Here is a 17,241-nt window from a genome sequence, read left to right on the forward strand (position 1 = left end):
TGCTACAGTCGCCAGCCCGCTGCATCGATTGACGCACAAAGGCCAGCTCTTCGAGTGGACACGAGAGTGCGACGCGGCATTCCGGCGGCTGCGGAGGGCGCTATGCGAGGCCCCAGTGCTCGCCTTCCCTGACCCTCGACTGCCGTTTATCCTGGACACCGACGCCAGCGACGTGGGCGTCGGCGCCGTCCTCTCACAAGCAGGCGAGCAGGGCGAGCAAGTGGTCGGATACTTCAGCCGCTCACTGGACCGAGCGGAGAAGAATTACTGCGTGACACGCAGAGAACTGTTGGCTGTGGTGGTGGCAGTGCGCCATTTCCGAACCTACCTCTACGGCAAACGGTTCCTGCTGAGAACGGACCACGCGTCACTCACCTGGCTGCTGAACTTCAAAGAACCGGAGGGCCAGCTGGCTCGCTGGCTGGAGGCGCTCCAGGACTACGACATGGAGATTCGACACCGGGCGGGTCGCCTTCACGGCAACGCGGACGCCCTGTCCAGGCGTCCGTGTGCAGCAGACCAGTGCCAACACTGCCACCGGAGGGAGGAGAGGAGCCTGGCCGCAGCTCAACCGGAGCCCGCTCGTCGGCTACAGGCTGCATCACCGCTGGCAGAGAGAGAGAGAGTCGCTGTTTTCAACGCTCACCAGCGTCGCGCCAACGAGAGGGTCAACGCTCGCCAACAGCACGCCAGCGAGAGACTCAACGCTCGCCAGCGCCGCGCCATCAAGAGAGCCACCGCTCGCCAGCTTCACGCCAGCGAGAGACACAACGCACCGCAGCCCAACGCCACAACACAGCACTGCAGAGCGGCAGCTGAGGCCATGGACGCGCAGTCGCCGGTGGACGTGATGTCGAGGGAGGAGATCCGGAAGGCGCAATCGGAGGACGCCACGCTTGGCCGAGTGTGGTCATGGATCGAAGCCGGTCAGCGACCGCCATGGACTGACGTATCAGCACTCGATCCAGAGACCAAAGCGATTTATTCACAGTGGCCGGGAATAGTAGCACGTCAAGGACTGTTGTATAGACACTGGCGAGCCCCCGATCGACAATCTGACATTTTCCAGTTGCTGGTTCCTGCTGGATTACGAGCCCGTGTACTGGAACAGGTACATGGGGCTGTGGGGGCGGCTCATTTCGGCATCGCAAAAACTCTTCGTCGGCTGAGAAGCCACTTCTATTGGCCGGGATGCAGGCTGGACGTTGAACTGCATGTTCACTGCTGTGACGCCTGCACAGCGAAGAAGGGCCCCACGCGACGCTCGCACGCTCCGCTGCAGCAATACGCAGTCGGGGCTCCCATGGAGCGGGTAGCCGTCGATATCATGGGCCCACTGCCAGTCACAGAGCGGGGAAATCGCTACGTGCTCGTGGCTATGGACTATTTCACTAAGTGGCCGGAGGCGTATGCAGTGCCAGATCAGAGCGCCCACACGACAGCGGACAAACTGGTCACTGAGATGTTCTGCCGTTTCGGGGCACCGGAAGAGCTCCACAGCGACCAAGGGCGGAATTTCGAGGCGGAGGTGTTTGCTGAGGTTTGCCAGCGCATGGGCATCCGGAAAACGAGAACGACACCTCTGCATCCACAAAGCGACGGGCTGGTCGAACGGTTTAACCGGACGCTAGCAGTGCAGCTGGCCATATTGGCCGACCGCCGACAAAAGGACTGGGACTTACACTTGCCCCTGGTGCTCTGGGCATATCGCACAGCGGTGCAAGAGTCAACGAAATGCACACCGGCAGCTCTGATGTTCGGGCGAGAGCTACGCACGCCGGTGGACTTGGTGTTCGGTTCGCCTCCGGAAGCGGAGATTGGAGGTAAGCCAGGGCTGGAGTACTACAAGCAGCTACGCGAGAGACTGAAGGGAGTACACGAGTTGGCCCGGCAGGCTATGAGTGAAGCTGGAATACGTCAAAAGCGAGCTTACGACACGCGCTGTCGCGGCCAGGAGTTCCAGACCGGCGATAAAGTGTGGGTGTACTGCCCGGAGAGAAAGAAAGGCATTTCCCCGAAACTCACTAGCCAGTGGGTCGGGCCGTGCGATGTCTTAGAGAAGCTGTCTGATGTGGTCTATCGTGTGAGACTGATTAAGCGTCGGAGAGTTGTGGCTCTCCACCGTGATCGACTGGCCCCGTATCGACCCCTGGCCTCAGCTGAGGGTCGTGGAGACTTTGACACTGACTCTGTGGAACTTGGTGACAATGGAGCTGTGGCTCTAACACCGATCACCGTGCAGCCTTCACCGGAAGTCACCGCCGCGACAGCGGGGCGCCCACAACGCCAGCGTCGCGTCCCAGCCAGGCTCATGGACTGACGTAGGGTAAGACTTGAGTCAAGGGGACATGGACTAAGTCTCGGGGGGCTGTGTAATGATCTGAGCCTAGCTGTATGACTGTACTCCCATAATGCTGTGCGTGTGTGTGTGTATAATGTTGATGTGGTTGTAGTATGAGTAGTGGCGTTTGCCTTGTTGTGTATGTGTTAGCTGGTATGGTCTTTCTTTGTGTTGTACCTCATGTGTTTATCCCGTGTATTGTATGTGACTACCCTGTTTGTGTATCGTGCTTGTTTAATTGACCTCCCTTGTGTTGCCTGTTTTATGACGTTCGTGTGTTTTGGTGCGAAACCAATAAAGACCATTTTGAGACAACCTTGCAGATTGTTACAATACTTTGCCTTCTAACTATCTTCAAACGATCTTCATGCTATTCATCTCATTTCACTTTGTAACTACCCACCAAATTCTTTGTTTTTATTGACCCAAGATTGCAAAACTTTCAAAAGTGAATATGAGTTTCACACAAAAAAAAGTATTTATATGATGTATACCTAAGGCCCTGTTTAGACAACAACGAAAACGATGCAACGAGTGATGTTTTTCTGTGTTTGACCCTCTCATTTAGACGCAAACGGAGGTTTTATCCCCCCACAAACGGAGTTTTTAAAAACTCTGGGCTGGTCGTTTTTTTTGGGAAAACTCTGTTTGTTCGTTTGTGTCTAAAGAGGTACAAACACTCGCAAACAGTTTGAGGAGGTCGTTCTCCGCGAACATACTGTACAGTGCAGCTGGATGTGAGCTGGATAAAGTGTTACCATGACAATGGAATGTTTACACCAAATCTTTCAAATTTAACTGTGCAGAGAAAACATATTCGCCACTGTTTGTCAAATCTGAATGCACCTTTAGTTTTGAGAAATTGGGTTATGTTAACAGGAGTACTCGAAAAGAAACCTTATCCTGGTTTCTGACAGATGCTGACACATATTTTAGACTCAGAGCACTATGTGTAAGATAGATTGCAACACTGTCTGGAATCTTTGACAAAAACACTGTAGAATTAGGCTTATTCGATCTACGTAATAATCAGGTAATAACGTTCGCAGCGGCCATTTTGTTGATATAGAAAATGCATAGGTGGGTCTATTTAATGCAGCTGTCAATGACAAGCGCGACAGCGCCGGTATGATCGCTGTAGGCTATTTATTTATTTGTACAAAAGGTAACGTGATGGTAGGCCTATGTTGTGCAATAGGCCTAGGCTACAGGGCAGGCCGTTCTAACAACAGCAATACAGGCCGTTCTAACAACAGCAAATAGCCCTAGAGTCACCCACTGTCAGAAACATACCTGTAAACTTTTTCCAGCTGTCTTCCTGTTTTAATATTTTCCCGTAAAATATCCCATATTTTATCACTTTCATAACATTAGCCCCATCGGACTTGGCCGTCTCTGTACTGTTGTCCTGTGCCCCCTGCCCTTCCAGCGAAAATATGTTTTTAAAGCATCGTTTTGCTTGCCTGAAGGCGACCAGAGTGATCAGAACAGTGTGGGAGAGAGCACGATTTGACGCCAATCTCATTAGACCTAGCTTAGCTTCACCTCGTTTAATTAGTGCAGCAGTTTCAGTAGGCCTACGAATTCTTGCTCTCAGCAGAGGGATAGCAACAGAAAGACGAATGTTGAAATGTCCCTGTATTTTGGGTGAGTAACCTGGAAAATCTCCCTTATTTTCGTTGCTCATTGTTGACATGGTCAGAAAACGAGAAGAGAATGAGACTGAGAAGTAGTCAGCGCAGGAGAGACTGGTGGCTACATAGGATAAATAGCCTAGGCTAAACTTACAGCCAACTCCTCACATCCATCGCCATTATTATATTTGTATTAATACTATATTATATTGTCTTCTGTGGGCTTAAGTTAAATACGTTTTTAACAGCTGCCCCTATGCAATGCGGAGACATCAGCAGTAGCTTGATGTAGTCGCCTACCGTAGATTACCTTTGGACATTTGCATAGATAGTATTGCTAGGTAGGCAATGTTAGCCAACGTTAGTAGCCTAGGCTAATATATTTATTCATGATACGCCCTTTTCAGCTTGTCTTAGTGGCACGGCAAGTGGCAAATAGTAGGCACAAACTCAGCGGAGAAAGATATCAGTAGATACTTCTGATTTGTATAGTGTTTGGTTCACTTGGATTTTGGAAATGTTACAGAGAAATATGTTAGCCCTTTCTGCCTCCAGACCATGTAGTTGCATCATAGATCCTCCTGTAGAAGTTATCAGACAAAAACGATCACTGGCTAACCCACTTTAAACTACTTTAGCAAAGTCCTTGGCTGCAGGTTGTAAGCAACAGGCAAACGCAAGATACAATTGCAGTCCAATGAGATGCAACTTTATTCTCTCCGATCATGGCAATGTTAGACGATGTCGTTGGTGGAACAAATATAAGTTCGCCGACCTTGACTCAGGCGACTTGAACGCTTGTCCCCTTCAGCTGCGACGTGTGCCGATGTATGAACAAGACAGTTGGGCTATAAATAAATATCGGGGTAATTTACAGTTGACAATAATGACGGATATTTACTTAATGCTATTAGATATGGGTCCATACGTTTATTTACTTATATTGACGAGATGAAGCTGTTAGGCTACTGTGCTCTGCTCAGCTCAAATCTACGCGCTACAGGCGATTGTCACATAGAATAGCCTATAGAACTGGAATGTCATATCAACAATATGGCCGCGGCGGTGTTTGCGAATAAGCCCTATACTGAAATTAGTATTAGCCATGATAGTAGTATTTATCAAGTATACAGGGATATTAATAGCCAGGTTTCTCTGTGTTCGTATAAACACAATATCCTGAAGATGATCAAAATTGTATGTGTGTGTGTGTGTGTGTGTGTGTGTGTGCCTGCCAGATGTGAATGACCCATTCCATTCTCTAACGGTCCAATGGATACACAGAAACAATCATCTTAAAAGGTCAACCATAACAGCACATCTTCATCTTTCAAAACAATAGTGGTTGTCTATAAATGTGTGTGTGAGAGAAAAGGTGTATGTATGTGTGTATCCGTGTGTGTATCTCTGTGTGTGTGTGTGTGTGAAGGCTCTGGCTCTGTGGTCCGGAGGACTGCCAGAGCAGCTGAGGTCTGTGTGTGAGTGTGTGAGTGTGAGTGTGAGTGTGAGTGTGAGTGTGTGTGTGTGTGTGTGTGTGTGTGTGTGTGTGCACCCACAGATCCTACATCATCTTAAGTGGCTCTTAAGGTGCAGACAGAGATGAATGAGTGGCCAAGGAGCACAGCGCCAGTGGCAGGCTGCCCAGAGCTGGGGACGGCACAGCAGACACCTGGCAGCACCGCGCCGGCGCGCGCGTGTGTGCGTGTGTGTGTGTGTGTGGTGGGTACAGGTGGAGAAGGAAGACCGTCTCAAGGAGAGGAGAGGAGAGGAGGAGAGAGAGAGAGAGAGAGAAAGAGTATGCAGGGATGGCTGGTCAGGCAGAAGGAAAAAGGGATGGCCAGATCGACCATTTCATCATTGCCTGAAAGCTTTTTTTACAGTTCTTCAACACACACACATACACACACATACACACACACACACACACACCTATATGTCACAGTGTGCGTACAGATGAGCGGTATAGTGCCAGCATCCAGCTGTGATGTTCCTCTATCTCCCAGCTTGTGAAGCGCAGCCAAAGAGCCTCTACTGCATTCAACACAGGTATTGATTTCTCTCTGCTCTCCTCCCCGCTCTCCCATCTCAAGGACTGGAATCCAACCAAGCAATCAAAAGAAAACAGGGGATGAAGAGATCAAAAACAACATTAATGTTTAATTAGAGTATCTCTCTTTGAAGAGAGGGAGGGAGGGGGAGAGAGAGAGAGGACAGTGAGAAAGACAGAGGAGAAAGCTAAGTACAAAGAAGGGAAGGGAGAGTTTCTGTTGAGGTGTAGAGAAAGCGAGAGATTTCTCTTTTTTTCTATTATTCCTCTGAACTCTTTCTGTGAACTTTTCCTGTGGGAAGCACTGGCAATAGAGACAGCCTGACAGACACCTGGACCCAGTCATTAGGTCAGAGTCTGAAATAATAATAAGTTTATTTTATATAGCGCCTTTCTCAAACCCTCTCTCTCTCTTCTCTCTCTCTCTCTCTCTAAACAGCACACTCTCTCGTTCCGGTTCTTCTAGTCGGCACTTCACTTCCATAAAGCCAATTTGTCTCGCAATTTGAACCTGCGGCGGAGCGGGAGCGGGAGTGGCGGGCCGGCTCGGCGATGTGGCGCGGCGAGATAGTGATCTTTTAAGGCGCTGTTTGCAATCACAAAGCGCACTGTTTAATCAGCTGCTCTGCTGCAGCCCCATCCATCTCCTGGCCCTCGCAGCGCCTCTTCAGGAGAACTGGATCAGTATTGATCGCATCGATTTGGTCCTCTCCGACATCCTGCTGCTCCCTCCCCCTTACACACACACACACACACACACACACTCTCTACCTCACACACACATGCACGCTCACACACAAACTCACACACTCTCTACCTCACACACACATGCACGCTCACACACACACTCACACACTCTCTACCTCACACACACACGCACGCTCACACACACACTCACTACCTCACACACACACACACACTCTACCTCACACACACACACACACACACGCACACACACGCGCGCACACACACTCTCTACCTCACACACACACTCAAACACGCGCACACACACTCTCTACCTCACACACACACTCAAACACACACACACACACACACACACACACACACACACACACACACACACACACACACACACACACACACACACACAATTCCCTCCCGGCTCCCCTCTATCCAGTCCTCTGTCTAGTTTTAGGCTGTAGTGTCTGGACTTCAGATCAGATATTTAAAAAGATACCAGCTATTAAAAATAAATATTTAAAAAATATTCAAGTGAAAGTTTGTACCCAGATGGGCTCGCCATTGAATTTGTTGACTGCATAGCTGAAAGGTTTTTACCCTAGAAGTTCCAACTCGCAGCCCACTGTGCTATGAGCATCTGCTATTCAGTTACACCTGTTTTAACTGGAACCTTTACAAAGTAAAGAGATCCCTACCTGATTGGGTATTTCTCCCCAGGGTCCCGCCCTAGGTGGAAGATGATAGGCTGCATCGTGTGCTCTTCCTGGGTGTGTGTCGTGATCCCAGCCACCTCTTCGCCAGGACAGAAGTTTATACCCTGTGTGTGTATGGGATTGCAAGTGTTCAAGAGGTGATTACTCAAAGAGCGGAATTTCACAACTTCACAACAAAGACAGCAAAGTAACTGGAGGAAATTTCACTGTCTCCTCCACTTTACTAGCCTACTTTTGTTGATGCTGACGAAGTTGAAATAAAGCAGAAAAACAAGAACACAAACAAGTGGACGGAAAAATGCTTGAGGAAGTCAATGTCGCTTTGAGTACGCACAATTTATATCTTCAGTACTTTTAGCAAGTGACAGCATTCCAACCCCGTGCGTACATGTGTGTGTGTAAGTGTGTGTGTGTACTTGAATGCATCTGTGGTCTGTGTGTATACAAGAGCAAAAACCTTAAACCTTGAAGTAGAGTGTGAGTTCATGTGGAGATATATGTGTATATGCTTGTGTTTTTTATGAATGCATGTATATATATATATATGTGTGTGTGTGTGTATGAATGTGTTACAGTCGTCTCCAGGTCTTGGGTCAAAGCCCAGAATCCCATTCCTCTCTACAGGATACCCTTGAGGAGAACATAGGGCATTTATCTGGAAGATGCTGTGCTTACTTTCCTTTGGGACCACACACACACACACACACACACACACACACACACACACACAGTTGATAATCCATGGACCCTGGCACACAGTTCTCTGAAGTTTTCCCCTCTCTTCTCGCTCTCTGATCACGGAGGCATAGAGTATCCCAAATACCCACCGGATTCCCACACGCCATCTCGGTCTGCATTCAAAAGGGGGGAGCCGCCTGCAGACGCTGATTAATAATGGAGCAAAGCAGCACCCGCCACCTTTCAAAACGCCATCTCAATCCTTAGACAAGCCTGGACACTGACACCCCATCACAGCGGTTAGACCAAAGGGTCAAAGGTCAATGCTTCAAGGTGTGGAATGATGTGTATGTGTAGAGAAACATTGAGAATCTGCTTAAACTGTAACCAACCAAACCCCTGCGGTGACCAAAATAAGCATCTTTAAAAGGTATAGCTTGTGGTTCTAAAGCCATATGCTGCACTGTGAAATTCAGTACCTCGCTTCTCATGGTCATCTAGTTGTGGTTCTAAAGCCATATGCTGCACTGTGAAATTCAGTACCTGGCTTCTCATGGTCATGTAGTTGTGGTTCTAAAGCCATATGCTGCACTGTGAAATTCAGTACCTGGCTTCTCATGGTCATCTAGTTGTGGTTCTAAAGCCATATGCTGCACTGTGAAATTCAGTACCTGGCTTCTCATGGTCATGTAGTTGTGGTTCTAAAGCCATATGCTGCACTGTGAAATTCAGTACCTGGCTTCTCATGGTCATCTAGTTGTGGTTCTAAAGCCATATGCTGCACTGTGAAATTCAGTACCTGGCTTCTCATGGTCATCTAGTTGTGGTTCTAAAGCCATATGCTGCACTGTGAAATTCAGTACCTGGCTTCTCATGGTCATCTAGTTGTGGTTCTAAAGCCATATGCTGCACTGTGAAATTCAGTACCTGGCATCTCATGGTCATCTAGTTGTGGTTCTAAAGCCATATGCTGCACTGTGAAATTCAGTACCTGGCTTCTCATGGTCATCTAGTTGTGGTTCTAAAGCCATATGCTGCACTGTGAAATTCAGTACCTGGCTTCTCATGGTCATGTAGTTGTGGTTCTAAAGCCATATGCTGCACTGTGAAATTCAGTACCTGGCTTCTCATGGTCATCTAGTTGTGGTTCTAAAGCCATTTGCTGCACTGTGAAATTCAGTACCTGGCTTCTCATGGTCATGTAGTTGTCCGTTCAGTGTGTGCTCTCAGGACAGCTTTATTGCTTTATTGCAGACTGATATACCGTACTCGTTTAAGACGGACGAGGTCAAGACGAGCAAGTTTACCTGTGCAAGTTCACCGAGCACAGGCGCCGAAAAAGGCAAAAATGTGCCATTCCACCATATCTGTTATCACCGGCCATCGCAGAAAACGGCATCATGCCAAAAGGGACAGAAATCGCCTTAACCTCCAGCAACTTAAACGGTCCTTACCTACAGAAACCTCCTTCTCCATGGGCTTGTGGAACTGTCAATCCGCAGTCAGCAAAACGGATTTCATAGCTGGCTATGCCAACCACCTCTCATTGGAACTCCTTGCTCTCACTGAGACTTGGATCAAACCAGAGAACACTGCCACCCCGGCTGCACTCTCCACTAACCTTACACTATCCCACACCCCTCGCCTATCTGGACGAGGAGGCGGGACGGGCCTGCTGATCTCCAACAAATGGAAATTCACCCCGCTACTGCCTTCAAACAAATATGTCTCATTCGAATTCCATGCCATCACAGTGATCGCCCCAGCAAAACTCTACGTGCTGGTCATCTACCGCCCTCCAGGCCAACTAGGCGACTTTATGGACGAACTTGACACTCTGCTGTCCTCCATCCCTGAGCATGACTGTCCGCTTCTTGTTCTCGGTGATATGAACATCCACTTAGATGCCCCAGGCTCAGCGGACTTTTTGGCCCTGATCCACTCCTTTGACCTCAAACTGGTTCAAAGCCCACCGACTCACAAAGCTGGCAAAGAGCTTGATCTTCACTCGGAACTGCAGCACAGACACCCTCATGGTGACACCTCTCAATCTTTCTGACCACTTCTTCATCCAGTTCAACGTCAGCCTGACAGAACAGCCTCCGGCTCCTCAGCCGATGGTCACGTTCCGCCGCAACATCCGGAACCTGTCTCCAACGCACTTCTCCTCCGTGGTTGCCTCCGGTCTACCTCCACTCAACACCTTCTCCTCTCTGGAGGTTAATGAGGCCACAGACTCGCTCTGCTCCACACTGACCTCGTGTCTAGACGAGCTGTGCCCTCTTACCACAAGGCCAGCTTGATCCAAACACTCTCATCCATGGCTAAATGATACCCTCCGATCGCAGCGCACCAAACTCAGAGCCGCGGAGAGGAAATGGCACAAATCCAAACTAAATGACGACCTCAAAAACTACCAGACACTCCTGACCTCCTTCTCAGCCAGCATCACTGCTGCTAAGACGGCCTTCTACAATGACAAAATCAACAGCGCTACAGACACTCGAAAACTTTTCTCAGCCTTCAAATCGCTACTCAACCCTCAGCTGCCTCCTCCTCCATCCAGCCTTACTGCAGATACCCTCGCCTCATTTTTTACAAACAAAGTGGCGGCAATCAGCAGTCAATTCTCTACATGCCCACACAACGCATCGGACTCAGATACCGCACTCCTACAACCTCTAGGGACTGCTGGAACATCTTTTTCAGCATTCACGCCTCTCTCCGAGAGTGAAGTATCTAGACTCCTGACATGCAGCCGTCCTACCACATGCTCGCTGGACCCTATACCTACGAGCCTACTTCAGTCCATCAGCCCGACCATCGCTCCAGCTATCACACATGTGATCAATGCCTCGCTAACCTCCGGCACATTTCCAACAGCGTTCAAAATGGCCCGGGTAACACCGTTACTTCTCAACTCTGCTCAAGTCGAGAACTACCGCCCTGTCTCACTCCTGCCTTTCCTATCCAAAGGCATTGAACGAGCAGTCTCCAAACAGGTCTCTGACTTCCTTTCACAGAACAACCTTCTGGTTCCAAATCAGTCTGGGTTCAAAAGCGGCCACTCTACCGAAACGGCTCTGCTGTCTGTAACAGAAGCCTTAAAAGAAGCCAGGGCGACCGCTCGGTCATCAGTACTCATTCTGCTTGACTTATCGGCTGCCTTTGACACGGTTAATCACCGCATCCTTCTCTCTATACTCGCTAACATGGGAATCTCCGGTTCTGCTTTCTCCTGGTTTGAATCCTACCTCACAGGACGCTCGTTTAACGCATCATGGCTTGGTCAGCTATCTGCACCTCACCATCTCACCACAGGGGTCCCCCAGGGCTCAGTGCTGGGCCCCCTTCTCTTTGCTATCTACACCACCTCCTTGGGACAGATTATCCGTTCGCATGGCTTCTCATACCACTGCTATGCAGACGACACACAGCTCTATCTGTCCTTTCCACCTGATGACCCCTTGGTTTCAGCACGGATCTCAGACATAGCTACATGGATGAAGGCACACCACCTCCAGCTGAATCTCTCAAAGACTGAACTGCTGGTCCTCCCAGCTAAACCTACCATACACCACGACATCAACATCAAATTTGACTCCCTGTCTGTTTCACCTACCAGGACTGCAAGAAATCTAGGAGTTGTTCTCGACAACCAACTAAACTTCTCAGATCATGTTGCCTCAGTCGCCCGGTCATGCCGTTTCGCACTCTACAACATACGGAAAATCAGGACTTACTTGACTCAAGATGCTACCCAACTTCTGGTTCAGGCAATAGTCATCTCACGACTCGACTACTGCAATGCGTTCCTGACAGGTCTCCCAGCCTGCACAGTGAAACCACTTCAGATGATACAGAACGCGGCGGCGTGCCTGGTCTACAACCAACCCAAAAGGGCACATGTTACCCCGCTGCTCATCCTGCTACAATGGCTACCTATGGCGGCCCGCCACAAATTTAAGGCTCTAACGCTTGCCTACAAAGTAGTCTCCGGTTCTGCTCCCACCTACTTGAATGCCCTCATACAGACTTACACTACATCCAGACCGCTGCGCTCCTCTGACGAACGACGTCTAGCTCTACCACCGGTACGCTCAAGCCAATCCAAACTTTTCTCATCTGTTGTTCCTCGTTGGTGGAACGCACTGCCAGTTCCTACAAGGGCAGGGACATCCTTCTCCATTTTCAGAAAACTCCTGAAGACCCAGCTCTTTAGAGAACATCTCCTCTCATAGCAACACAAGTCTTACTGATCCTAGCACTCACCAGCCGTCTTAAACTGACAAGTAACTGTTAAAAACAGCACTCACTGATGCACTTATTCTTACTGTACTCTAATGTTTTTTAAATTGTCCTAAAATTGTTGAGAATTGCTCTAAAACTTAAACTGTTTACCATGTTGTTAGTCGCTTTGGCTAAAAAAGCGTCAGCCAAATGTAATGTAATGTAATGTAATATTTTAAGGGTTATTGACAAACCAACGGAGTTGTTTTGCAATAACCTTCACCGGTTATGAGTGAGTGAATTAATGAATGCATGAGTGAATGGATGCATGAGTCCATGAATGAATGAATGAATGAATGAATGAATGAATAATGCTATATAAAGTATTTTCATTAACCAAAGTGCTCTATCTAAATGGTAAGGGGATTCAACTTGGCCACCCAAGTTAACTCAGGGAGCAGTTTCACTCTGCCTGCAATCCCCCTTGTCCATTCACAGCCTGGTTCTCCTCTCCTTCACTTATGGCGGAGGAGTGGTAATTGTAGGGGGCTAAAAGCAATTCCTCCAGACTTGATAGACAGATGGAATTCGGCGCAATAAAATATTTGCACATTATAGTGGTGCCATGGTAAAGCCTCGACTGCAGATGAACGCTGGATGCAACACACTTATCCCCCTGTGAAATTTCTCATTTCACACCTCAGTGAAGCACGCCGCTGCTCGCAGAAACAGCACCACAGTGACCAGAGCTATTAAGCCAGTCATTTCACCTAAAGCTTAATGGGAAACATCCGCTTTTCTTTACTGCCACTCAAAACAGGATCAACAAAACAAAACACACATATGAAAGTGGTGAGAAGCCTCTCCTATACGAAGGTAAATGTTTGTCTTATGGAGGAACTGAAAACAGCCTTATAAAGAAGTGTAATGAATTATAATGAACTATAATAAAGCCAGACATATTTTAGACTGACAGATTAATTAGTAGAGCGCTTACTAACTACTGAAAAAAGTGTGTGATGTGGTCTTTAAGCTGACACTGATGCAGAATCAAGAACCATGCAAAAACCTCCCAGCAACCTTCTATGTGTTCTTTTTCTCTTTTCTCTTTCTCTCTCTCTCGGTCGTTCCTCCCCTCTCTTCCCCGAGCCGTCCGATGTGCGCTCGGCCTTGCCGCGCCACTCGCACAATCGATAGGCAGCTCACAGGCAATCAGACGCCATTATTTGTTGAGTTCCACTTCAGTTCACATGAGCTGATAAAAGAGGCTCCTATTGATTCTGCGGCCCTTCAGGAGAGAGCAATTTAAGCGACCGATGGGGCATAAAACAAACTCAGGAGCACCAGGAGCACACGTAGGCCGGGGTCTTTGGGGGGGGGGGGGGCTTACCTGAGGAGGGGCACAGAAGAGGAGGAGCGAGACAGAGAGAGAGAGAGAGAGAGAGAGAGCGAAAGGAAGACTAGAGCATGTTTTTTTTAAGAGGGCACAGGTGGAGGCTGGGAGAATGCTCGCTCGCTTCTCAGAATGAGCTGAGCCAGGAGGTTGGCTGAGAGTAACTCACTGGGCATCGCATTAGCCATGATTGATGAGGCCTGCTTGGTATTTGGTAAAGCAGAGGCCACAGTGAAGCTACACATATTACAACCTCCTGGAGCCAGGTGGAGTTTTTCCAGTGTTTGATGCCGCAACAGTCATTACCCTAAATAGTTTACAGGGGTGGTGTGAATTGAGATGAGAAAATACCGCTCCCCCTCAAAAAAAAAAAAACATAAATAAATAAATAAAATAGAAAGAAAAAAAATACACTGACCTGATTAAACTCCTCCCACGAGTTGCTCCAAGTCCAATAGTGTGCCTTGTAGGCGCCCACCCGCACCGCCATCATCTCGTTGCCGCGGTAATAGAAGATGGGCCTGCGGGCGAGTGTGAAAGAGGATTTGGTGACTGCTGGACTCCACCGATAAAGTCACCCAGGGGCTCCAGTGGACAGCCTGCCTGCCAGGCCCGCTGGATCAGCCCATTATGTGCTCTGTGGAACACCTCATCCACTAGGGTGGTCCTGCCCAGCCTCCTCACACCACCCACACACACACACCACCCACACACACACACACACACACACACCAGACCCCTGCCGTTCTCCAGTCGGTGGTCCCCTGCAGTGGTTGTATATTGTGTATGGTGTGTGTGAGTGTGTGTATGGTGTGTGTGTGTGTGTGTGTTGCTCTGTTCGGGCGGAGAGAGTGAATCCTTCTCCTCCGGGCCACACGGTGAACTTTAAAAGAGCAGTGTGGAGAGGAAGTGTAGCAGAGGAGCGCCTGTGTGTGGAGGGCCCTGCCTTGTGCTCCGGGGCTACGCTCATGCAGTGTGGGAACGCTGTTAACGTGTGTGTGTGTGTGTGTGTGTGTGTGTGTGTGTGTGTGGAGGGCCCTGCCTTGTGCTCCGGGGCTACGCTTATGCAGTGTGGGAACGCTGTGAACGTGTGTGTGTGTGTGTGTGTGTGTGTGTGTGTGTGGAAGGGGGTTATGGCCATGGTACTTTCTGTCTTCTCTATGTGTGTGAAGGTCACATATTGCTGGTGGGTGGTGTGCGGGGAGGTGGGTGGGTGAGTGGCTCCCAGTAAGACGCTACCGCGGGCCGCACGCTCACCTGTCAATGAGAGAGTTGTTGGAGAGGACCGGCCGCACGCTCACCTGTCAATGAGAGAGTTGTTGAAGAGGACCGGCCGCAGGTCAAGTCCGTCCAGCATTCGGTCGTCTGGCGCTGCCAGTCCGGCCAGAGCGAGGCTGGTGGTGAACAGATCCATTGCACTACCCAGCTGATGACTCACCTAAGAGAGGGGGATAGAGAGACCGACAGATAGAGAGAAAGATAGTAAGAGGGAGGGAGGGGGGGTGGGGGGGGGAGGATGTTGAGACCCTCTCTCAGAGGGAACTTGAAAAGCTGCCTAATTGATTTCCAGTTGGAAAGTTCGCACTTCACTCGCTGAAAGGACACTATCAGTCCGCCAGATCTGTGGCACGACACATTCACAATGCAGAGCAGGATAACATTAGACGCCCTCAGAAAAGAGAGAGGTAGAGAGAGAGAGAAAGAGAGAGAGCGAGAGAAAGAGAGAGAGAGAGAGAGGCAAATCTTTAAAGGGAGAGAGATTAGAGGAGGATGGTAGAGAGGAGAGCAGCCTGCTTACAACGCTGTGACTCACAGCCGCTTAAGCTGTCGCGCACACACACACACACACACACACACACACACACACACACACACACACACACACACACACACACACACACACACACACACACACACACACACACACACACACACACACACACACACACACACACACACACACACACACACACACACACACACACACACAGTAAAGGGATCCGGCTCCAAGCATGAAAGTAAATGTGGCAGGACAATAGGTAGCCGGGCGCGGGGCGGATGGGATGCAGCAGACCCAGTCAGCAGTCTCAGTCTGGGGAGGAAGAGAAAGGCCCTGTCCAGCTGCCCCCCACTCTCCTCCACCCGCTCCACCCACTCCACCTCTAATCTACCCGCACAGCTCCACAATGAAGCACACAAATGTCTCTGCAAATTAGGAGGTAAAGGGAAGAGACTGAGAGTAAGGGATGAGGCAAGAGAGAGAGAGTGTGATGGAGAGAGAGAGAGAGAGAGAGGAAGAGAGAGGGGGGATGGAGAGTGTGATGGAGAGAGAGAGAGAAAGAGAGAGAGAGAAAGAGAGTGAGAGAGAGAGGGGGGATGGAGAGCACAGGGTGGGAGAGAGGGGGGAGACGGGACAGTGCAGCTGGGAGCTGCAGTTTTATCTCTCTCTCCCAGTCCCTCTGCAAAAAAGCTTTATTTTATTTATAAACTTTGAACTATTTTCAGATAAAATACCATTTCCTCTTTCTCTCCCCCCATCCCTCCCCCCACTCGCTGTCATCCTTGATCTTGCGTTCCATTCTCTTCCTGAGCGCGGCTTTGAGGGGAGACGGCAGCCCTCAGCATCAGATAGCACTATCAGCCCAGAGCAGCTGCCTCACACCCCCTCTCCGCCTAGCGCCCACCCGCCCGTGCACACACACACACACACACACACACACAGAGGCACACACACACACACACACACACAGAGGCGCGCACACACACACACACACAGAGGCACACACACTCAGAGGCACACACACACACACACACTCAGAGGCACACACACACACACACGCACGCACGCACACAGAGGCACACACACACACACAGAGGCACACACGCACACACACACACAGAGGCACACACACAGACAGGAGAACATACACACACACACACACAGAGGCACACACACAGACAGGAGAACATACACACACACACACACAGGGGTGCAAACACACATACACGCACACATATGTGCTTGTGCTCTCACACTCACACACAGACACACAAACACACACACACACAAAACCCAATCTGGCTTCTCTTCTCTAACCAGACGCTAGCAGTATCAGACAGAGTGTTGGTGGGGCTGCAACTCTCTATTATAAACCCATTCGGAGTTCAACTGTGATTGTGAAAGCGCTCACACACACACCAAATGGTCAGGGAAGGACGACCAGAAAAATCTGACAATTATAACTTAGCCAAATGCATGTCCACCATCCAAAGAAGTCCATATACTGTACCACTAAAGTAAACAAATTTGCAATTTTTCTCTCTTTTTAAAAAAAAAACTGACTCCTTCTAAAAAGCCTATTTCTTCATCTCCCACCCCATTCTGCTCCATTTTATTGCACTTTATTCCTCTCCTGCTCCTTTTCCACTCTGTTCTCTTCATTTTCCTCTCCTTTACCCTTCAGTCTCTTTTTCTCTCTCTCTTTTCTCTGTCTCTCGCTCTT

At 49.3% G+C, this 17,241-nt stretch overlaps 1 protein-coding gene across 2 annotated transcripts in view; it reads right to left on the reverse strand.

Moving 5' to 3' along the window:
- Positions 1–17,241, reverse strand: part of galns (galactosamine (N-acetyl)-6-sulfatase) — a 41,825-nt gene that overhangs the window by 9,909 nt on the left and 14,675 nt on the right. The window contains exons 10-13 of one of the 2 annotated variants that reach the window (XR_012987253.1): positions 15,040–15,176; positions 14,157–14,259; positions 7,420–7,541; positions 5,905–6,067 (exon numbers count right to left, since the gene is read on the reverse strand). Coding sequence is in view for 1 of the 2 variants with exons in the window: in XM_076286774.1 (XP_076142889.1) it covers positions 7,420–7,541; positions 14,157–14,259; positions 15,040–15,176 (362 nt within the window). In the remaining variant the exon portion in view is untranslated. The remainder of the gene's footprint in view (positions 1–5,904; positions 6,068–7,419; positions 7,542–14,156; positions 14,260–15,039; positions 15,177–17,241) is intronic. The other variant, XM_076286774.1, reaches the window with a different exon arrangement.

Source organism: Alosa pseudoharengus, unplaced genomic scaffold (genome assembly GCF_046254945.1).
Source record: "Alosa pseudoharengus isolate Yale_2024_CS ecotype anadromous, Long Island Sound unplaced genomic scaffold, YU_APseudo_1.1 YU_APseudo_1.1_scf_16, whole genome shotgun sequence".
NCBI lineage: Eukaryota > Metazoa > Chordata > Actinopteri > Clupeiformes > Clupeidae > Alosa > Alosa pseudoharengus.